The sequence below is a fragment of the Lissotriton helveticus genome, chromosome 10 (genome assembly GCF_964261635.1).
Source record: "Lissotriton helveticus chromosome 10, aLisHel1.1, whole genome shotgun sequence".
Taxonomy (NCBI): domain Eukaryota; kingdom Metazoa; phylum Chordata; class Amphibia; order Caudata; family Salamandridae; genus Lissotriton; species Lissotriton helveticus.
The window spans coordinates 695,232,247-695,257,072 of record NC_136071.1 but is presented as its reverse complement, the minus strand read 5'-3'; the positions used below and the strand labels follow the sequence as shown (position 1 = coordinate 695,257,072).

The window sequence follows — 24,826 nt, the reverse complement described above, 5'->3', positions numbered from 1 at the left end:
CTGGCGGATTGTGGAAACCCCTTTTCTCTCAGACTCTAACAGACCTCAGATCGACGTAGCGATAGAAGAGGAAACTTGGGTAAATCATTTCTCTAATATATTCAAATTAACATCATTAAATGAAGAAACAGCTTACCCTCATCCTCCTGTCAACTTTCCAATAAACCTGCAGTTTGATATCCCCGAGGTTCTGAAAGCGCTGAATCTAAGCAAAGGGGGCAAGGCCCCAGGGCCAGATGGGGTCCCTGTGGATCTCTTTAAACAACATCTGGATCTTTGGGCCCCCATACTCACCAGAGTATGCACTGCAACAGCGAGACTGGGCTTAATGGAGTCTTGGTCCAACTTCGTTATGGTACCCATTTTCAAAAAGGGGGATCGTGAAGACGTTAAATGCTATTGACCGATCTCCTTATTAGATTCCACAGGAAAAGTAGTTGGCAGAGTAATCCTGGAACAACTCCAGCAATGGGCTGATGACAGCAAGATATTATCGGACCTTCAATTCGGTTTCAGAGAAGGGTTTGGTACCGTAGAACAGGCCCTCAATCTAAGTCTAATTGTGTCCAAGTATATACACGCAAAGCAGGGGACAATGTACATGGTATACGTGGACTTGTCCTCTGCTTTCGATTGCGTTTCCCATTCAAAGCTATGGACTCTTCTGCGAAACATGGGAGTAGATCCCCCACTACTGGACTTCCTAAGGGAACTATATACCGATGCTTCCGCGCGAGTGCGTTATGGAATAAAGGGAGAGCTTACTGCGTCATTCAAGGTAGAGCGAGGAGTCAGGCAGGGGTGCGTCCTAGCCCCCTTCCTCTTCTCCTTGTACACAAATGGATTAGAAGAGAAAATGCTGAGAGGGGGGCAGGACCTCCCAAGACTAAAACAACGCATGATCCCGGCACTGCTCTACGCGGATGACGCGGTCATCCTGGCACGCACCCCCATAGAACTTCAGAAATCCCTAAATAAATATGCTGATTTCATGGGCGCATTAGACCTGCACATAAATGTGAAAAAAACGTTTGTAATGGTGGCTGGTGGAGGAAGAAACCGAATAAAGAACATTACTCTAAATAATCAAAACATTGAGAGAACCCCACAGTATCCTTATTTGGGCATAATGATCGACGAGAAACTAAATTGGAAAGCAGCTATCGAGTCGAGGAGACTCCTTTTTAAGAGAGCCAATACTGCCCTGATTAGTTTCTCACAAAGGCTTGGAAGGAGATCACCAGTGGAGATGCTACAAATCTATTCTGCAAAATGCCTGGCCATTGCCCTATATGGGGCCGGCGTCTGGGGGCATGTTGACGCTGGATCTCTTCAAATAGCTGAGAACTCTTTTATAAGATTTCTTTTATCGGCTCCAAAGTGCTCATCTACATACGCATGCCACATGGAATTGGGAATTCCCTACATAGAGGACCTAATAAAAGTCCAGCCACTGCTACTCTGGAGGCGCATATGGTTATCCGATAAGAACATGCTGACCAAGGCAATTCTAGAGGATTCAATGGCCCTGGATAATGCGCACAGGATAGCCTGGCTTACCTATGTCAAACGATTCTTTACAGATATGGGTCTAGAAAGACTTTATTCCAGACCACAGTCTCTGACAGAGATAAGCAAGAAAGAGCTGAAACAGAAAGCAATGAGTCACCTAGAGTCACTCAGAATTATCCTGCTTGCAAATAAACAATCTGTACAACACGCAAACATGGTACAGCTAACGCCACAAATTCAGCCTTATCTTGCATTGGAAATTAACTCATACGAAAGGATGCTTTTGACCAGGTTTAGGCTCAACCTGTTTCACAGACTAGTAGCTTTCCCGCAAACTAACACTTGGGAATCAAAATTGACTCTATGCCCCTGTGATGTGACCTCTGCACAAACATGTATGCACACGATACTGTTCTGCAAATACCATCTCCCTCACAGGAAAATCTGGCTATTTCCATTACTAAAAGCCTGGGGTTTCAGACAATGTCGTCCGGCCATGATTTCCTTACAGATGCTAGACTCTGAGCGCACCTGTTATCATATATTGAATTTTTTTAAATGTATCATCAGGCACCGAAGGAATCTTTAAAAATCTTTTTTTTGTGATCTATTTTTATGCTGTAAATTTTATATTGTTGCTTTAATGGTTTTATATTGACAAAAACCGAATAAAGAAATTTATATATATATGAATTTCCACATTTATACATTATTTAACTATTAAAGATATTCAATATTGTATCTATTGTAGTTATGTTCTATTCACCTTTCAGACTGAAAGCAGAATGCCCTGCCTTAGTGTAAGATAATGTACCTTTTACCAGTTTGAAAGACTGATACAATCTATGATCAACAGCTCGAGGTTAAATGTAGGCACCCTGCCCCATGGGAATTCAGCACTAATAACATGTTTGCCCTTGTTTTTGAACATTACAAAAGTTAATGTCATCTTGTGCACATGCTTGAGGTGCTTCATAAAGCACCAGGTTTTTCACTTCCTGTATTCAATCCATCTGTGTTAAGCCGTGGTAAGTACACATTAGGAACCTTCCCACAGCTGTTGCAGAAACCCACAGCCTTTTAGTTGTTGCCTACAGATATCTTTAGCTGTCTGGCGAGAGCTCATGCCATTTTATAACACACACACACACATATACATACATACAAGTAAAGCCAGGGCCGTACTGGGGTCCCAAGAGTAGTCTTGGAAAAAATTCTGAAACCAGCCCCACTCCCTTCGTCCCCTAGTGCAATCTCACTCTTTCCATCCATCTAATGTCTCTCTCTCCCTCTCTTCTAACTCAAGGATAACTTTCTCTTTACCTCCCCCGTCCCTTCTTTGCCTCTCTCCAAACATTCCGTGCCTGATGCAATTAATCCCGAGGGGCTGGGGAAAGTGACAGAGGCTTCAGGAGCTGCCCTGGGCTTTCAAACTCGGGCTCCAGCCACGGGGAAATGCCCGGTGGAATAAAAGGCCTGTCCGGCCATTAATAGAACCATCGGCTACTGAAGAAGGTGGCTGCTGGCAATGGCTAATATATGTTGATCAGTCCATGACATTTGGCGGATGAGTACACTCTAATCCCACACAAATTGGCATTCGTTCATTTTAATGTTTATCCTGGGATCAATCCTCCACATGCTTACATGCTTGCCACCCCTCTACCCTCGTTCATCCATTGCTCCACGATGCCCCCTCACCTGTTCTGCTCCGTTTTTTCAATTTTATTTTCCTAAAGCACTATCTGGAAGTTTTCTTTTTCTTTTTAAAGGAATCTGCAGCCGCTGCCTCGCCACACGTAAAGCGGTGCATACATGTGCATGCTTAGTGTCATCGTCTTGGAATGGTCAACAGTTCACATTATTTTCGCTTCCACCGTGTTTATGAAATTAGAAAATTTCATAACTACAAAAATAAACCTTTCCGGTTGTAACTTTATTTCCAGCATAAAATAGTCTACCATTCTGAAAACTAAGCCATTTCATCCACCACTAAGTAGGTTAATCAAACCATCCCCATAATTAGCTGAAAAAGACAAAAACCCATTGCTTTCTTCCTATCATAGATACTGCATCGCTTTGCATTTTTTTATTTCCTATAATTTCCATTGATAAAATTACTACAATTATAAAGAAAGAGCGCCTAGACTCAGTAATCACTAGCGCTCCAAGGCCATATATAAATAATAGAAGTGCGCTATGTAAGCTGTGATAACATAATAATAAAATTTCGAAAAGTTCTTAGTTGTCGCCTTTCGCATCTATGGACGAACTAAAGCAATCTGACCCTTATTTAACTATCACAATTTCATATATTTTCACTAAATTCCTGTATTTATATCTGTTCATATAAATGCATTCGACCTTGGTTACCATAGGCTACCAAGAGCATGGTATTTCACTACACGCAGAATAAAGCTGTAATTTCCTCTATTGAAAAGGATCGCATAATGCTGTAGAATCTTATAATAACCCATATCAAATTCTAGCTTAAGAGCAGTAATGCTCTGGGTTTCAAAAGGACATTATTGTGCGCTTTCTGTGCCCAAGCCCTGCTCAGAAACCGAATTTGGCTAAATGAGCGGAAAAGTCGGCATTCATCATTTCTCGGTCTCAATGCCTATGCCAACCCTCATTATACTGAATGTGCTTAATTATGCATTGCACATTCCATATCCAATAGGCACTTCATTATTCTCGTCCTCATTCATGTAGCGGATGTTTATAGATTTTTAAATAGAGCTGTCTGCATTTCATCATGGGCGCACATTTCAAGATCTGTCTTGCCAAAAGAGCTGTTTTTAAAATACTTTGTCAAAACAGTGTCTACTAAAATCATTGGCTTTTATTTAGACCATTTAATTATACGTTTAACTGAATCTGGTATTCTGCTTGTGACACCATTAAAAAAGTAAAGAGAAAGTATTACCTGTCTGTGCAGCCATGCTTCACTTTCGTCCTCATGTTTCTAAAATGAAAAAAAAAAAACAATGATTAGAACAGGGCCAAGATATGCATCAAGTGTCTAGTTTTCTAGCTCTTTGTAACAATAAAAAAGACAGCAATCTATTTGCACCTCACAATGGTAGAAAGGATAACATATATATATATATATATATTCACTGAAAAAACCATAGGTTATAGACCATATATAGTTAGGAATTAGCATTTAAAAAACCTTATTTTACTCACACAAAACCATTGAAATTCCATATATAGTTAGTTGCACTAACTATATATCGCGCACCCGCAATCCACTGCTGATGATGTCACATATTACATCATTCATGACATGGTCAGTGACATCACTGATTACATCACTGATGACATCTCAAATGACATCACTGATGACATCACTGATGACAACATCCAGTGACTGTATGTTTCTGTAAAGTTAAAATATGTCTTACATATTGAAGAATGAGTGGATGTATAAGTGTCTGGACGAAGGATTTAGTAGGTGCATGACTGAATGTATGAGTGAGTGATTAAATGTGTCTCACTGAGTGCATGGGTTAGTGAATAAACTGTCTTAATTTGTGCATCATTATGTCTGTTGTTCTGTAAACTGCTGCATGTGTTGATCAGTAGCTATATGAGTAACTATATGGGTTATTGATTGATTGCCCAAGTATTTGTATGGGAGACTGAGTGTGTGTGTGGCTGGCTGGGAGGTGTGTGACTCTGTGCAGATCAATGTGTACTTGTATCAATGATTGTATAAGAGAGTAAGTATGTGTTAGTATATGTTTGAAAATGTAAGGTGCTCTATGTTTAACTGTATAGATTAGAAAATGGAAGTGTGATTGATTCTTTACAGGACTGACTAGGTGTGTGAGTAACTCCATGGATGAGTGGCAGAGTGTGAGTGTCTGTATAGGTGTATGAGTGCATATGATAGTGTTGTAAAGATGAGTGATTGTATGTATGAATGATTGTATGGGTGAATGAGTGAATGTGTGTGTAGACGTAGGAATCAGTGAGTGCGTATGTAGTAACTAGTATTGTTGTGTCAATGGTTTCAAAAATTATACTCTGTATTTAACACTGGGTGTAACAGAGGTTATATTAAAATGTGAGGAGATGCATTGTATTGTCACATGAATGATATCATCAGTGATGTGGTCATTGATGTCAAATGAGATGTCATCAGTGATGTCATTTGAGATGTCATCAGTGATGTCACTGACCATGTCATGAATGATGTAATATGTGACATCATCAGCAGTGGATTGCGGGTGCGCGATATATAGTTAGTGCAACTAATTGTATATGGAATTTCAATGGTTTTGTGTGAGTAAAATAAGGTTTTTTTAAATGCTAATTCCTAACTATATATGGTCTATAACCTATGGTTTTTTCAGTGAATTTTCAAGGTTTTGTAAATGCTAATTCCTAACTATATATGGTCTATAACCTATGGTTTTTTCAGTGAATTTCAATGGTTTTTTAATAGCAAATATCAAAAGCTTTAAAATGTCAAGTACGTGGTAGGTAAAAACATATTCGTGTTTATGCACGCTGATGTGCTTTGAACGCTGCCCCCCCCTCTTTTCTTTTAGGAGTATTCTCTCTTTGCAGATAGTGAAGGGTAGGTAACGCAGGCCTTTGCCCCCGTTGTAATCCGTCGTGCCTGCTTCCCTCTCCATTTGATTGATTGTTATCCAAGCATTTACTGTTTTGGAATTGGTTCTCTTTGGTTCATTCTCTATTTACAAACAAGCACAGAGTCGCAATACTCTGTTTAGTCTTTGCAGATAGTGAAGGATAGGTAACGCAGGCTTTAGCCCCCATTGTAATCCGTTGTGCCTATTTTTATCCCTCATTTGATTGATTGTTTGGCCGAACATTGATCGTTCAGAATTGGTTCTCTTTGGGTGATTCTCTATTCACAAATAAGCACAGAGTCGCAATACTCTGTTTAGTCTTTGCGGATAGTGAAGGATAGGTAGTGCAGACTTTTGTCCCCTTTGTAATCCGTCATGCCTATCTCTGCCCCGTTTGTTGGTAGTTGGTTCAGCCCGGACCGTTTATTAGAGGTAGATCATCCGACTACACCGGAGGACACCCCTAATAAAAAGGACATATATATAAAATGCGGACTAGCCGCTGTATCGTGCAAGCAAACTATAACATAAAAATCGTTAGAAAAAACAAAAGGAATCAAGCAAAATCAGTAGGCCACTGATGGGATCTCTTTTTGACCTCGCTAAAATAGAAACATTAGGAACAACCCCTCATGAGAAATATGAAACTAGTGAGAGGAACCGAGCTCGAAGCCATGATGGCTGCAAGACAGCTCGGCTCCGCCGCCCACCCCGCCCAAAATAACGACAAACCCTATGCAAATATTATAAATATATACAACACACCAGCAAAGTAACAGGGTAAAACGTTTTATTAAATAACTATTTACATGGCAGCCTGCTGCAACATCGATCCAAATGCATGACGCTGTTCCTGTCCCTCCTTCCTTAAAGTAGCAATGCTGGGCTACTTTGGGCTACTTTTTAGTAGGATGTGGGCTTTAGAAAGTCTACAAAGGCCATCAGCCGGCGAGGTAGCGGCCTAGGGGTGGAGGACCGTTGTGCAAATAGCCCGGGGACGACACCACGCGCCAAGGCTCGTCCCCAATACACCCAGAGATGATGTCCAGCAAGTTGTGTGGGGGAATGCCTTGCTGATGCCGCCACCCCCACCCCCCACCTTCTTGTTGCCTGATCCGGCCAGGTCAATCGATCGAGCATGAGACTCTTAAACCCAGGGTCGTAGGCCCGGCCATCTTAGTGATGCCGCCGTTCCCGGGATTTCTCCCCGACTACTCTGCGGCCTACGAGATGGAGAGGCCGGGGCGTTGACTAGGCGGGGCCTCCGGCCGCAACCACAGCGCCAACGATCGCTGCTGACGGAGGGGAGCCTTGCCGGTGAGAGCCACTGATCTGAAGAACCGCTGCCTGCGGTGCCTCCCTGAGCCGCTTGACGGAGGCCCCCGAGGGGCGGTGTGGTGGCGCGGACTGGGAGGGGGCGCTTGGCTCCTGCCCCCTCCCCAAGTCTTGTTGCCCTGGTGTGGCCTGAGATCGCCCCCGACATAGGCGGCCGGCTCCCGGGGTCCGGCGGGACTTTTAGCCTTTTGGTGACTATTCCATTCTGGACCCTGTCCCACAATCCGTTTGATCTGGGGACACGTCCTGCGGTGCCCTCGCAATGCGGCCTGGTCCCTGAATGTGTGCGGGGGGACGGTGTTTTGATTGGATCAAGATGGCGGCTGGTGCCCTTCTTCATGGCTCACGTCCGGACCGGGCGACTGTTCCAGGCCCCCGAGGGGCGGTGTGGTGGCGCGGACTCGGAGGGGGCGCTTGGCTCCTGCCCCCTCCCCAAGTCTTGTTGCCCTGGTGTGGCCTGAGATCGCCCCCGACATAGGCGGCCGGCTCCCGGGGTCCGGCGGGACTTTTAGCCTTTTGGTGACTCTTCCATTCTGGACCTTGTCCCACAATCCGTTTGACCTGAAGACACGTCTTGCGGTGCCCTCGCAATGCGGCCTGGTCCCTGAATGTGTGCGGGGGGACGGTATTGATTGGATCAAAATAGCGGCTTCACACAAAGCTGACTCAAGTGTTGCTGCTGATGCTATGCAGACAAAAACTGGTTTTCAGTTTGTACATTCTTCAGGATTTTTCCATCCAAGGCTGGTTGAGAGTTTGTAGAACGATGGCTTCAGATTTTCAACATACTACTCTTCAACATTCTTCATAAATGTAAGAATGTGAGACTCACTAGGAGAACGGCCGTTGATCTTTCCTTTCAAAATGCTGCCAACAATATTTTCTGTATGGAAGACACCATCTTGTAGCAGAAAGGGCTGCGTCAAGGGTGGTATTGCCCAGAATGTCTTGTTTTCAAGTGCTCGTAATGACGAAGCCAGGACTTTGGCAGAGCGTCCAAAATCTACAGAAAACACCACTGCCAACTCTTCAATAACTTCCATCACCCAGCACCGCATTTCCAAAGAAACAGCATAGCAAGCTTTCGTGGCCTTTAGAGTTTTCGGAAGCAGTTTCCCAAGACCATCACTGCAGCCATTGCAATCCAACAGAGGAACTTTTTCCAAGATCGGCATATTAACAGGGCTGCTGGTGTAATCGGGGCTCTTGCAGCCATTCAACTTAATTGAAGCTTTCACAATGACAGACCGCCCACTGAACTTCGTGCCATGACATTTACTTATAACATTCTGCTGGGTCTTCGCCGAACTGAAGTCTACAAATGCAAAGCATTTCATTCCGCTTTGACATTTCTTGACATGTAGTGGGTTGAATCTTTAAAGAGGTCCACAATTTGCTCCTCAGTCACATCACTTGAAAGATTCCCCAAGCCAGGCAGGTCCCACACCACTTGAAAGGACCTGCCTGGCCTCGACCAAAATGGCGCCAGTGTGGGAGCGACTTGCAACTCCTTATGACGTTCTAGTTACTTAGCCTTGACGTTATGGGGGATGTATGCGGTCTTTGTGCACATGGCGGGCGGGGAAGGGTACTGACTGGGCATACGGACAACCCTATTGATGTCGGTTTTTCATTATTGATTATTGTATTATTAAAGCTTTGAAGTAATGTTACCCATGATACTCGCCCATGGTGTGCGTATGGACGATTTTATTGTAACTGATCCTGTTATACTTTTGAATAAAAAATCAACCTTCACTGATCCTGCAACCGTTTCTCACGTTTATTTTTTCAATGAAATGGCTCGCTTGTTACATACTCCTATACCCCTGGCTTTTGACCCTTTCCTACGCGCGGTCTGTACTACCGCCCTCGGGCGATCTATGTAATGAACAGACTACCATTGCCGAAACACAAGGGAATGCATCTCAGAGAGATAAGTCAAGTACGTGGTAGATAAAAACATTTTTGTGTTTATGCACGCTGATGTGCTTTGAACGCTGCCCCCCCCCCCCTCATCATTTAGATTACCACCGCCCATTGCACAAAAGCGTACCGGGCGCTCCCCACGCAAAAAAAACGGTTTTTTTTTTTTTTTGCCCCGCGGGGCTCTTTTAAAGCCTCCACATCAAACCTAGGGGGTCAGGGAGGATCTACTATGCCCCCTTATGGTCATTTCCCCCTTTGTTTTGGCCTCCTCTTGTCTCTCGATCCTACCGAGAGACAAGATGGCGGCCGCTCCGGACTGTTTAGAATGTTGACAGACACAGGAGAGCCAATCAGCTTCGCTTCGCGAAGTTCCGTTACGCGTCAAGTACGCGAACCGGAGCGCTACCCGGAGCGCTGTTACAGATATATATATTTTTTTGAACGTTAATTTATCAAAATCCACTGGAGCACATATATTGAGACCTAGCAAAGGCACATCGGGCTAACAGTCCCTACAATTTTGCCAAGTTTCATGCAAATCCATTCAGCCGTTCGGGCTAAAAGTGAGGCCAACCGCCCTATGGAAATTAACATGGGAAAAACGCGTTTTGGGACCCCCTTTTTTCTCAGCCCCCCCTTGACGAACCCCCCCCCCCCAAATTTTCAGGGGCTGCTCAGAAACAAAATGTTCCATTTTCCTGAAAATTTCAGCCAATTCCATCCACAAACGCCAAAGTTATTAGACATAGAATTTTCAAAAATCACATAGAGAAAAAATCCTAACTATATATACCTACTGGCGACCGCCAGTAGGTAATATATATATATATATATTTAAGCCATGCCATGGGAGATACATGTGGCTCAATAAAAAATGTTATCTGGTACAAATGTTATATTACATAGAGATTCAGGCGTTTATTATTGCAGTACAATGGTCAAATCCTCTGTCAGTACCATTTTAAAGGGTTGGTGTAACCCCATGAACTTCTGATCTTCACTCCTTCACACCATGGGACTACAGAATAAAGCAGTGTTTCTGCCTTAATACCTGTTTTATATCAAATGAACATGAAAGAACAGCATGACATAAACCATAAATCCAGATGCACAGAAATAAGAGTGAAATCCTCAGTTGCTCGAGGTTTCACCTCTTCTGTGTCATGACCTCACTTAACAATAGTAATAAAAATCGTATTACATTTTGTTCATATACAGTACAATATGATACGTTACTCATTTTGCATTTATTATTTGATTTATTAATTGATTTTAGTAAGTTTTAGAAAGATTTTCACATTTGGCCACCATTTAGTATAACTTGTTCTCCTGAAATTCCAGATATGTCTATCAGTGTTTTCGTAAATGTGTGTTTTTGTTGGGTGTAATGTGCAAATATTTAAAATGTGTTTTCATGCACACGTGAATTATAGGGCACATTTTAAATTAAAAGCAACATTGTTAGGAAATTAAAAACATGTAATCAAAATGTGCTTTTCTTTTGTAGTACCTCGTAGCGATGAAGTAGGTTTAACAAGAAATATATTAACAAATCAAATATAGTGGAATGTGGAACAGTGTATTTTTACTTTTTGCTGACATGGCTCTGCATTTGCAATGCTTATTTTCAGATTTGTCATAGAGCATGTCATGAGTGATGTAATATGTGAGGTCATTGCGGGGTGCAAGTTATAGTTAGCTCCGCTAACTATAACTGGTGAATTTCTGTGTTGATTGTTAGGGCAAAATGTTAATGTTATCACTGACATATTCACCTAACCATAATGTTATAATAGCTAAATAGCCCCACACAACAGGAACCAAAGCAGTCAGCCGGTAAAAGTCTAATTTATTTAACTAAGCATGCTGCATTTCTAATTAAGTGCCTTTTTTAAATGCTGGTAACAAAAAGAAAGAAATTACATACTGATCTTTAAATAGATTTTATTCAATCCCTTTAAAATGCAAAAAAGTGACTAGTGAGAAAGGACTACTGTCCCTTTATAGTTGACATGGCCAGGAATGCCGCCATCATTGCGCATCTCATCGAAGTTAGTTGGCCCCATTGGCCCCAATGGTGATTATGCAAGCCAAGTCACTTCATACTTTATCTACACCACATCACACATGACCTTGGAGTGAAAAACAAATCAATATCCATATCCTCGCCCAGCCGCATATTGTCACAATCCATAGCCCATCCTTGAGAGCGCACGTTATTAGTGACCATCGCCTCTAAATTTTTTTTTACTCCTCCCTGAAAATATTTTCTATAGTGGAGAAAACCATGCTCCTTTAACCTGTACTCCAGCACGTTTGGGAGAGTGTCTTCTATTTGTAACCTTGAAAACACAATTTAATTTTTTTCAAGTAATATGTGGACCAGCCATTTACTCTGCTATTAAAACACCATCAGGTCTTAAGGGTCTGATTGTTAACTCTATGGTATATATAAACAACTTTTATTTGGAGGCCAAAACCCATCATTTGGCTGTGGGTCAGACCCTCAAAAATTAAACTTATCTACTTTAAGAGAACGCCTATAAAGGGTATATATCTTTCCTTATTAAGGCTTTACCTTTGATTTCCTATGAATCTGGGCCCCATGTTTGCCAAAGAGAACTAGCACATTTTATTAATCAACTGGGTCCCGTTTTAACCTAGCTAAACTTGTTGGGTCTAAACCCAACCCCCCCTTGACTGAAGCAAAAGTGTGTTCCAATTTTAACTTATGGGTCGGTCTTCTGGGGATACAGGCAAACCAACAGCCTCCACGTGGAAGAGAATAGATTCTGCAGGCGGTAGCTAAACTTACCACCCAGCAGCTCCTACTACTTTGCCCATGGGTAGCTAAGAGTTAAATATGTATCCTACAAATTAAACTAGTAACTTTGCTATTGTGGTTGTCAATATGGACTAACAAGCATGCCATTTTAAGCAGGCATATCATGGAGGATTGCTTGCCGTGCGACCATGGGCATAGAATCCAGTGGTTTCAGCCTGTGAGGCAACTATATAACGACCTAGGGAGGCCTGATTTTTATCTAGCATCTACAAAAGTAATTTCGAAAGGAAAAGCATGGATTAAGTATCTTTACTGGGAAAGGGCGGAGATGAACAGGTAAACTTACTTTTCACCCAATCGCTTCTGCTTGCTTGTCTTTGCTCTCAGAGAGATACAGAGAAGAAACAGTTGAACATGTTTACAATAAGAATTTATTGTACAGTTGTTCTTCTCAAGTAGAATAAGTGCGCTGTTACAACAGTAGCAGACATATAGAACTAGCAGTACAGTGAATAAGAAGGAATAGTATTGTTCTACTATTTTTGCAACAGTCATGAACATATACATGAATATAGAATGCATTTATAAAATAAAGTGCATACTCCTAAGATGTCTGTCTAGATGTACCCAGCATGTGAGTAGGTGCTAGAGAGCCTATGGCTGCAGGTTTATTACATACAACAGTATGCAAATTATGGTGGGTTATCTTACGGGTGATCCAAGGGCAGGTAGCCATACTAACCTATGCTACCCTGCCCGCCTGATGAGCCAAGCACTGTGGAAAACCCAATCAGTGCTACCCTTATAGGGGTTATCCCTTACTGGATCACGCGACTGTGGAAAACCCAATCAGCGCTTCCCTTATAGGTGTGACCCCCTTACTGGATCACGTGACACATTGGTCCCTTATTACCCGCTCCCCTTTCAGGGTGGAGCATAGCAAGGCAAGCCCCCGGTTGTTCAGGCCCACAACCGCCCGAAGGACTAACGGGGCACCGATGTCATTGTTCCAGGACCCTCCCCTGAGGCTCCTGGGATTTGGCTCTGGCACCCTCCTTGTGCTCTTGCAGAGGTATCCTTCTGTACCCAGACTGCTTCCAGATCGCCCTGTAACTCCGCCACAGCTCTGGAGGCGGCCCCCGTTGCCTACTGAGCCCTTTTTTTCACTAAAAAAACATAGGTTTCAGGGACGTTCTAGTTATAAATTAGCATTTAAAAAACCTTAGAAATTCACTGAAAAAAAACCCAGGTTTCAGGGGAGTTAAAGTTAGTTGAACATTTCCCTCGTACAAAACCAGAGAAATTCAGCTATTATAGTTAGTTGAGCTAACTATAACTCTCGCCCCCGCAATACACTGCTGATGACGTCAAATCATTCATGACATGGTTAGTGACATCACTGATGACATCTCAAATGACATCACTGATGACATCATCCAGTGTCTGTAAAGTTTAAATATGTTTGATATATATATATATATAGACCAAGGCCTCTGTGCAGGCCGAAACGTTATGTCGAGGTGGGCCTTCCACGTTATTGAATAAAAACCACTGCTCACCTGCACTGTGGGTCTTCCTCTCTTCTTCTGCGCCGCTGGTATCCAGAGATTGGGCTCCTGGCGAGAGATACTGAGATTATATATATATATATATATGTATATATATATATATATATATATATCGCAAGTATACAACTCCGTCCACTTCCACCAAAACCTCGGCGGCGAAGAAGGAGAAACGAACCACTTCTTTGTTAGGCAAGATGTTTTAATTCAACCTTTTCAGCAGCATTCCGACAGATGACGCGTTTCGGGCTCAGGCGCCCTTGATCATATATATATATATACCAAACCCCTCCAATTCTGAAAGGTAGAGGCCACACAGGGGATTTCTTCGGAAGCGTTTATTTAAACACAGCAATGGCATGATGCATTTCGGCTGCCTTCAGCCTTCTTCGGATGCCGCTGTAAATCAAAGTGCTGCCCCACCTGCGTCCTTACATAGTCCTCACCCTCCCATTGGCGGGTATATATATATATATATATACCTACAAGAATTACTGGGTGTATATGTCTGAATGGATGATTTAGTTGTTGCGTGACTGACTGTATAAGTGAGTGATTAAATGGGTCTTACTGAATGCAAGGGTTAGTGACTAAACTGTGAGAATGTATCAGCCTGCCAGTGGGTGTGTAAGCGGCTGCATGGGTTGGTGAATATCTACATGAGTGTCTATATGGGTTATCTGAGTATCTGTGTGGGTGCCTGAGTGTCTGTATGGGTGGGTGTGTATGACTCTGTGCATTGATGTGTGAGTGGGTGATTCACTGGGTGTATGGGTTCAAGAGTGCATCCGTGAAGGGCGGTATGGGTGGGTGAGTGTGTGTATGGGTGTGTTGGTGAGTGAATAGACGTCTCAGTGGTACATGTGTGAGTAACTAAATATGTGAAAGGCAGTATATGTGAGTGTTGGAGTAGATACATGACTATATGTGAGAGAGTGATTGTGAGAGTGGCTGTATGGATGAGTGTGTACTTGTGTCAGTGTTTGTAGAAGAGAATAAGTATGTGTTAGTATCTGTAAAAATAAGTGAGATGGTGTGTGTATAACTGTATAGGTGAGTACATTGGAGTGTGATTGATTCTCTGCATGACTGACTAAGTGTGTGAGTAAATCTATGGATGAGTGGTAGTGTGTGAGTGTCTGTATAGGTGTATGAGTGCAAATGATAGTGCTGTATTGATGAGTGACTGCATGTATCAGTGACTGTATGGGTGAATGAGTGAATGTGTGTATAGACCTAGGAATCAATGAGTAGGTATGTAGTAACTGATATCGGTGTGTCTATGGTTTCGAAAATGGTAGTCTGTATTTTAGAGTGGGTGTATCAAAGGTTATATTAGGGTGTGAGGAGGCACATAATAATAATAATAATAATAGGGAGTCTTATAAAGCGCCTGGTTACGCACCACGGTGTGTCCCCGCGCTATGGTGAGATGGCTACAACAGGATCCAAAAGAAGGGAGGACGGAACCAACTACTGGACATATAAGTAGGTTTTGAGTTTAGACCGGAACCTGGTCTCCGAGGGCTCAAGACGCAGTTCGAGCGGTAATTTGTTCCATTTGAACGCTGCCAGGTACCTAAACGATCTTCCCCCCATGCATGCTTTTTTTACCTTGGGAATTTTCACCAATCCCGACCCCGCAGATCTTAAGGCACGGGACGGTTGATAGCGCGCTATCAAGCTCTGTAGCGGTTGTGGCGCCCTGCAATTCAAAATGCGATGGCAGGTACAGAGTGCCTTGTACTCCACTCTGCTCCTCACCGGGAGCCAGTGGAGAGTCTGAAGTGCCATTTTTGAAGATGCTCTCTTGGGTAGCCTCAGGATCAGGCGTGCCGCAGCATTCTGCAATACCTGAAGGCGACCAATGCTCTTCTCTGGTGCCCCCAGATACAGCAGATTCCCATAATCCAGTCTAGCGGTCACCAATGCATGCACCAGTGTCTTGCGTGCTTCAGTTGGTAGAAGCTCCAGTACTTTCCTCAATGTTTTCAAGACACCGAAGCAAACACCGACCACGCGACTGATTTGGGATCCAAAGGTGAGACCTGCATCGAACCATACGCCCAGGTTCCTGGCTTCCTGGCAGGGCGTCGGTGCCATCCCCAGGCAGGATGGCCACCACGCCGATGACCACGCCGACTGGCCTCCCCCCACTATGAGCACCTCCGTCTTGCCGCCGTTTAGCTTCAGACAATTGGTGGACATCCAACCAGCAAGATCTTGCATGCATGTTCTGAAATTGTCCGCGGCAAGACAGGGAGCACACGATAGGGAGATGACCAGCTGCGTGTCGTCGGCGTAGGACACTATTCGTAGGCCATAGCTCTCAACAATAGTTGCAACAGGGGCAACATATAGATTAAATAAAGTTGGGCTCAGGGACGAGCCCTGGGGCGCGCCCTGGCCCAGAGTGACCACTCTGGAATAACAGTCCCCTTGCCTGACTTGAAATTCACGATCTGCCAAGAAGGACTGAATCCATCTCAGCGCTGCACCTGATATTCCCCCTTTATTCAGACACTGTAGCAAGGTGGAATGTGCTACAGTGCCGAAAGCAGCGCTGAGGTCCAACAGGATCAGGGCCATAGTTTGTTCCTCATCTGCACCCTGCCTCAGGGTCTCCGTTGCCATGAGTAGGGCCGACTCCGTTGAGTGGCGGGGCCTGAAGCCGAACTGAGTGTCATGGAGTAAGTTCGCTTCCTCCACATGTTGCATCAGCTGGCCATTCACAACCTTCTCAGCCACTTTGGACATATAGGGCAACAGAGATATTGGTCGAAGATTTTCTAAAGTCTCAAAACTAATGTTTGGTTTCTTTCGGAGGGGGAGCACGACTGCTTGTTTCCAGCCACTAGGCAGCAGGCTGGTCCCAAAGGAAAGATCCAGGATATGCCTTATATAGGGTTCCAGAACCCCTAGACTGTCCCCAAGCCATCTAGGTGACATAGGGTCATGAGGAGAGCCCGACTTCACCGATCTACAAATCCCGATTAGCTCTTCAGGGGAAGGGGTGAGGAAGCGGGTTAAGGCCCCCGGGTCTTCTGCTCCCCCCGGTGCTTCGGCGGTCTCTGCCCCCGTGGCGGGTTGGCCCGGGAAAGATGTGTAAATCTTTGCAACCTTATCCGCGAAATAATCCGCTATACGGTTGCATGCTTCCACTGAGCAAATCTCCGGTCCTGCCGATGATTTTATGGTCGCGAGGGACTTATAGATGCAGAAAAGCTCCTTAGCAGAGTTCTCTGCCTCCATAATCCGCTCTGCGTAGAAGTCCGTTTTCAGATTATCACGTGGATGATATCATCAGTGATGTCATCAGTGAGGTCACTGACCATGACATGAATGATGTAACATGTGATATTATCAGCAGTGCATTGCGAGGGCGCAAGTTATACCTAGCACAAGTAACTATAACGGACACATTTCTCTGGTTTTGTATGAGTATAAAGTCCAACTAATTATAACGTCTCTGAAACCTGTGTTTTTTTCTGTGAATTTCTAAGGTTTTTTAAATGCTAATTTCTAACGAAACGTCCATGAAACCTATAGTTTTTTCAGAGAATTTCAAAGGCTTTTTAAATGCTAATTTCTAACTATAGCGTCCCTGAAACCTATGTTTTTTTAGTGATTTTCTAAGGTTTTTTAATGCTAATTTCTAACTATAACGTCCCAGAAACCTGTGGTTTTTACAGTGAATTTCTAAGGTTTTTAAATACTAATATCTAACTATAACGCCCCTGAAACCTATGTTTTTTCAGTGAATTTCAAAGGTTTTTTAAATGCTAATTTCTAACTATGCCTACAGAGGTATGAAATGTGCAGAACGAGGAAGAAATGCACAGAAAGAAGCAAGAGAAATGCAGAAAGAACCAACAGTGGTGCAGAAAGAAGCCTTGTTGCAAAGTCATCCTGAGCCCCCTTCTTTTTGCTGACTTTTACTGGTGGTAACTGAATGACTAACCAGGCCGGGAGACATTGCTATACGGAAAGACACTTAGAATACAGTGATAACACCTACATACACTCGGGTACACTGTCGGTCAGGGTACCCCTGTTATTGGCATGACCTCCCCTGTAAGGCCCATGTACATAATGGGGCAGGGGGACTAAAACTACCTCTAACTCAGAGGTGCAGAATGAGGCAAAAAAAAGTGCAGGAAGAAGAAACAGAGGTGCCAAAAGAGGCAAGAGAGGTGAAGAAAGAAGCAAGCGAAGAACAGAATGAGGCAAGTGAGGTGCAGAAAGAGGAAAGAGGGGTGCACCATGAGGCATGAAGGGTACGGAAAGAGGCAAGAGGGGTGTAGAAAGAAGCAAGAGAAGTGCAGAAAGAAGCAACAGAGGTGCTGAAAGAGGCAAGAGGGGTGCAGAAAGAGGCAAGAGAAGTACAGAAAGAAGCAATAGAGGTGTAAAAGAGGCAAGGAGGTGTGGAAACATGCTGGAAAGTTGCCCCTGAAACCTATGTTTTTTCAGTGAATTTCAAAGGTTTTTTAAATGCTAATTTCTAACTATGCCTACAGAGGTATGAAATGTGCAGAACGAGGAAGAAATGCACAGAAAGAAGCAAGAGAAATGCAGAAAGAACCAACAGTGGTGCAGAAAGAAGCCTTGTTGCAAAGTCATCCTGAGCCCCCTTCTTTTTGCTGACTTTTACTGGTGGTAACTGAATGACTAACCAGGCTGGGAGACATTGCTGTACGGAAAGACACTTAGAATACAGTGATAACACCTACATACACTCGGGTACACTGTCGGTCAGGGTACCCCTGTTATTGGCATGACCTCCCCTGTAAGGCCCATGTACATAATGGGGCAGGGGGACTAAAACTACCTCTAACTCAGAGGTGCAGAATGAGGCAAAAAAAAGTGCAGGAAGAAGCAACAGAGGTGCCAAAAGAGGCAAGAGAGGTGAAGAAAGAAGCAAGCGAAGAACAGAATGAGGCAAGTGAGGTGCAGAAAGAGGAAAGAGGGGTGCACCATGAGGCATGAAGGGTACGGAAAGAGGCAAGAGGGGTGTAGAAAGAAGCAAGAGAAGTGCAGAAAGAAGCAACAGAGGTGCTGAAAGAGGCAAGAGGGGTGCAGAAAGAGGCAAGAGAAGTACAGAAAGAAGCAATAGAGGTGTAAAAGAGGCAAGGAGGTGTGGAAACATGCTGGAAAGTTGCAGAAAGAGGTAACAGGGGTACAGAAAGAGGCAAGAGGGACACAGAAATTTGCAAAAGAGGTGCAGCTAGAAGCAGGAGCAGTGCAGAAAGAACCAAAAGAGGTGCTGAAAGAGGCAAGAGGGGTGCAGAAAGAGGTAGGAGAGGTGTACAAAGAGGCAAGAAGGGTACAGAAAGAGTCAAGAGGGATGCAGCAAGAAGGAGGCAAAGTAAAGAAAGGAGCAACAGAGGTACTGAAAGAGACAAGAAGGGTGCAGAAAAAGGCAAGAGAAGTGCAGAAAGAAGCAACTGAGTTTCATAAATAGGCAATAGAGGTGGAGAAAGAGGTAACAGAGATGCAGAAAGAATCAAGTGAGGAGCAGAAAGAGGCACTTGAGGTGATGAAAGAAGAGAGTGAGGTGCAGAAAGAGGCACGAGAGGTACAGAAAGAGGCTTGAGAAGGCAGAAATAGGCAAGAGAGGCGCAGAAAGAGGCAAGTGAGCTACAGACATTTGGCAAGAGCGGTGCAGAAAGAAGCAAGAGCAATGCAGTAAGATAACAACAGAGGTACAGAATGAGGCAAGAGGGGTGCAAAAAGAGGCAAGAGCAGTGCAGAAAGAAGCAACAGAGGTACAGAAAGAGGTAAGAGTGGTGCAGAAAGAGGGAAGAGAGGTGTAGAAAGAGGCAAGAGAGTTACACAAAGAGGGAAGAGGGATGCAGAAAAGGCAAAAGGGGTGCAGAAAGAAATAAGTGGGGTGCAGAAAGAGGCAAGAGGGGTGTAGAAACAGGCAAGATAAGTGCAGAAAGATGCAGGAGAATTGCAGAAAGAAGCAAGAAAGGTGCAGAAAGAGGGAAGACGAGTGCAGAAAGAGACAACATGGGTGCAGAAAGAAGAAAGACCTGTGCAGAAAGAGGCAAGAGAAGTGCAGATAGAAGTAACAGAGCTGCAGAAGGAGGCAAGAGAACTGCAGAAAGAGGCAATAGAAATGCAGAAACAGGCAAAAGAGGTACAGAAAGAGGGAACAGGGTGTAGACGGAGGCAAGAGAGGTGCATAAAGAAGCAAGAGCAGTGCAAAAGAAGCAACAGATGTGCAAAAAGGGGCAAGTGAGGTGCAGAAGGAGGCACGAGAACTGCAGAAACAGGCAAAAGGGATGTAGAAAGAGGGAACAGGTAGGCAGACTGAGGCAGGAGAAGTGTAGAAAGAGGCCAAAGGGGGGGACATTGCCAAGGAGCTGGGGGCACTAACCTGCTGTTGCCGCTTCCGCTCCTGAGCCGCCGCAGCACTTCCTGACCCCCTGCACAGAGCACCGGGACACTCGTGGTGCACACCTGCCGGGACTACACCCCCCAACACCACTTGCGGCTTGCACGCCGCCGACGCTGTTCCTGCGCCCGCCGGCGCATAAAGTTACTGGGGAGATCCAGGGGAGCGGGGGACATTGCCAAGGAGCTGGGGGCACTAACCTGCTGTTGCCGCTTCGGCTCCTGAGCCGCCACAGCACTTCCTGACCCCCTGCACGGAGCACCGGGACACTTGTGGTGCACACCTATCGGGACTACATCCCCCAACACCACTTGCGGCTTGCACGCCGCCGACGCTGTTCCTGCGCCCGCCGGCGCATAAAGTTATTGGGGAGTTCCAGGGGAGCGGGAGACATTGCCAAGGAGCTGGGGGCACTAACCTGCTGTTGCCGCTTCCGCTCCTGAGCCGCCGCAGCACTTCCTGACCCCCTGCACGGAGCACCGGGACACTTGTGGTGCACACCTATCGGGACTACATCCCCCAACACCACTTGCGGCTTGCACGCCGCCGACGCTGTTCCTGCGCCCGCCGGCGCATAAAGTTACTGGGGAGTTCCAGGGGAGCGGGGGACATTGCCAAGGAGCTGGGGGCACTAACCTGCTGTTGCCGCTTCTGCTCCTGAGCCGCTGCAGCACTTCCAGACCCCCTGCACGGAGCACCGGGACACTCGTGGTGCACACCTGCCGGGACTACATCCCCCAACACCACTTGCGGCTTGCACGCCGCCGACGCTGTTCCTGCGCCCGCCGGCGCATAAAGTTACTGGGGAGTTCCAGGGGAGCGGGGGACATTGCCAAGGAGCTGGGGGCACTAACCTGCTGTTGCCACTTCCGCTCCTGAGCCGCCGCAGCACTTCCTGACCCCCTGCACGGAGCACCGGGACACTTGTGGTGCACACCTATCGGGACTACATCCCCCAACACCACTTGCGGCTTGCACGCCGCCGACGCTGTTCCTGCGCCCGCCGGCGCATAAAGTTACTGGGGAGTTCCAGGGGAGCGGGGGACATTGCCAAGGAGCTGGGGGCACTAACCTGCTGTTGCCGCTTCCGCTCCTGAGCCGCCGCAGCACTTCCTGACCCCCTGCACGTAGCACCGGGACACTCGTGGTGCACACCTGCCGGGACTACATCCCCCAACACCACTTGCGGCTTGCACGCCGCCGACGCTGTTCCTGCGCCCGCCGGCGCATAAAGTTATTGGGGAGCTCCTGCGTCGCGGGACGCGAGCGGGACGCCGGGCGAAGCCTGGGCAAAGGGCGGGCCCTCTGTGGCCCTCAGAAGCACGAGAAGGACGGGACGGGCCACCCCCCTTGGTTCCGCGACAAGAAGAGGTACATCGTTTTTGAACTATACATTGACATTTTATGGACAGTTTTATTGTCCCCTGTAAGCCATCATCATCGTACCACACCGTACTATGTCACGTAAGGGGACCTACAAGAATTCTCCTTTACAGCGCGACCCAGGCCAGGGGTCCTTAAACTTTACCGTGACCAGTAGATCATTGCCCATTGCCTACATCTAGTGAAGATGTGAATGACCTGTGCCAATCCATAGTTACTAGGCAATCTCCCCCACTGATCCCTGATAGTCTGCAGAACTTGCCTTTTTGGGAGGAAGAGCCCCCTCACCAACCACCATAAGAAAAGAGATAAACGCTAAAACTAAAACCAACTCACCGGCCACTACTAAGAAGGTTACACCCAATGGCTCTGACCTATTTATTGCCCCCAATACTCCTTTGCCTATTAACAAAAGTAAATATGCCCAAACTTCTCCACAATTTCCAAATAAAACTGCTACAACTGCCCCTAAAGTCACCCCTAAATCTGGGTTTACTAAGTACACTGCTACCAGAGTGGATCCAAATAGAGCAGCATCCATACACTTACCCCCAGAAGCCGCCCCATTTGTTCTTGTTCTCTCGGGAATACCGGCACCCTCCAACGGGAAACCCGAAAGACGCACGGAACTTTTAAATAAGGTCATTTTCTGGCTATCTAAAAACAGGCCACTGACACCCAATCACGATGGTGGCATCCTGTGTGTAAGAAGGGTGGGCTGGCTAGGGCTTTAACCAAAGACATCAGTGGAGACCTGGTCCTAGTGAAATTTAGAAATAGGAACATTGTCCCCTATCTCCGATCCAACCCGCCCCAAAAAGGAGACGGCCCCATATCTGTGTGGGACTTACATGATTTCTACCCAATGCACCCAATATATCCGGTCAATAAAATCAAAGGTAGATTATACCCATTTGCTGGGAAGGGGTCCCCACGCTCTCAGTGGTAGTAATTTTCTTGCATTTAAGAGACTTGATTCGCGGTATAATAACTGTAACTGCTGATGAAATTGTATAAAGGGACATGTTCCTTAATTTTTAGTTATTTTTATCCTGTGGATATATGACTGTATTGTATTACCGTTTGTATGTTTGTTGCCTTTTTTATGATGATTGTTTTTTATCTGTACGCTTTTATGATTTGAAACAAAATCGAATAAAGCATTATCTGATCTGATGCCAAAGGGAAGCATACATTTGGAACAGAGGTGCATAAAGAAGCAAAAGCAGCGCAGAAAGAACCAACAGAGGGCCAGAAAGAGGCAAGAACGTTACAGAAAGAGGCAAGTGAAGTGCAGAACGAAGCAAAAGAGGTGCAGAAAGAGGCAAGAGTGGTACAGAAAGAGGTAAGAGAGGTGCACAAAGAGGCAAGAGGGGTACAGAAAGATGCAGGAGGGGTACATAAAGAAAGAAGAGATCTGCAGAAAGAAGCAACAGAGGTGCTGAAAGAGGCACAAATGGTGCAGAAAGAAACAAGAGAATTGCAGAAAGAAGCAACAGAGATACACAAAGAGGCAAGAGTGGTGCAGAAAGAGGGAAGAATGATGTATAAAGAGGCAAGAGAGGTGTGGGAAGAGGGGTGTAGAAACAGGCAACAGGGGTACAAAAAGAAGCAAGTGAGATGCAAAAAGAGGCAAGAGAGGTGCAAAAGAAGCAAGAGAGGTGCAGAAACAGGCAAGGGGAGTGTTGAAAGAGGCAACAGAGGTGCAGAAGGAGGTAAGAGAACTGCAGAAAGAGGCATGAGATTTGCAGAAAGAGGCAAGTGAGGTGCAGAAGGAGGCAAAAGAACTGCAGAAAGATGCAAGTGAGGTACAGAAAGAAGCAACAGAAGTGCAGAAAGAGGAAAGATGGGTAGAGAAAGAGGCAAGATAATTACACAGAAAGAAGCAACGGACATGCAGAAAGGGGGAAGAGGGGTGGAGAAAGGCAAGAGGGGTGGAGAAATGCAAGAGGGGTTCAGAAAGAAGCAAGCGAGGTGCATAAGGAAACAGAAGAAGAGCAGAAAGAAGGAACAGAGGTGTAGTAGGAGGCAAAAGGGGTGCAGAAAGCGGTAAGAGGAGTGCAGAAAGAGGTAAGAGGGGTGCAGAAAGAGAGGTGCAGAAAAAGGGAAGAAGGGTACAGAAAGAAGCAAGCAGGGTACAGAAAGAGACAAGAGAAGTGCAGAAAGTAGGAGAGATGTGCAGAAAAAAGCAAGAGAAGTGCAGAAAAAAAAATATGCAGAAAGAAGCAACAGACATGCAGAAAGAGGCAAGCGAGGCACAGAAAGAAGCAAGAGTTGCTTGCACACCATTAGTACCACTTTAACACCCACATTTAGCAATAAGTAGCAGGTGACCATTCTAGGTTTGCAAAGGGCCTTCCACCACGCTGTAACACTTGTCGCTGCATTTTTGGTAACGTTTAAGCCGTTTGAACTAGAAATAAGGCTTTTTTTGTTCAAATCTGCAGCGTATCGAGCAGATGATGGATTATGTGGCTAATACGGAAAATGTATAATTGTGCGAAAGTCGGTGCAGCCAAACAGTTGAATAATTCCAGTTGCCCTGCTCATACCTCTGACTAGGTTCATATGTGCTCCTTGGTGATTCCTTCTTTTTTTGTCACACTGAGTTCATAGTTGAGCTTCTATGGAAACGAGGAAGACTAAACCTGAGGATACCACTCCACAACACAGACGATCATACCACATAATTACTCTCCATAACACATAATCCCTCTCTACATAATTCCTATACACTAAATACCACATACTTTCTATCCACATAATTTCACTGCACAACATATCACATAATTCCACTACACACAACTTACATCCACTCCACTCCAAAAAACATTAGTAAAAAACTTTTGCCAATAGCTCTAATTCTCACAAATGTAAAACCCACTTGGAGGCGCATTTGCAGAGTGGTGTAAAAAGGGGGCATGGGCTCGGACCACTCTCAGCAATCCAGCTGTGTGGGGCTTACTGGAGGTAACAGGAGGGCTAGTTGGCCCCCAGGGACCATCAGGAGGCAAGGGCACTTTATACCCCAATAAAGAGCGCACCAGGAGGTCCGTTTGCAGAGTGGTGGAGAAAGGGGGCGTGGCCTGTGTCCACCTCTCAGCAGTCCCACTATCTGGGGCTTACTGGAGGTATCAAGTAGGCAAGTTGGCCCCTAAGGACCCCCACAAGCAAAGGGGACTTCAATCCCCATCTTAGAGCACGGCAGCAGCCGTGTTTTCAGAGTGGTGGGCAAAGGGGGCGTGGTCTGCTATGACAACCTAGTAATCCTGCTGTGTGGAACTTACTGGAGGTAATAGGAGGGGTAGTT

The 24,826-nt window shown here is 45.3% G+C and overlaps 1 protein-coding gene across 4 annotated transcripts in view; it reads right to left on the bottom strand.

Moving 5' to 3' along the window:
- The window catches only part of DPP6 (dipeptidyl peptidase like 6), a 2,254,101-nt gene that overhangs the window by 299,087 nt on the left and 1,930,188 nt on the right, over positions 1-24,826 (bottom strand). For all 4 annotated transcript variants that reach the window (XM_078663245.1, XM_078663244.1, XM_078663246.1 and 1 more), the window contains exon 12: positions 4,442-4,480. In XM_078663245.1, coding sequence (XP_078519371.1) covers positions 4,442-4,480 — 39 coding nt within the window. The remainder of the gene's footprint in view (positions 1-4,441; positions 4,481-24,826) is intronic.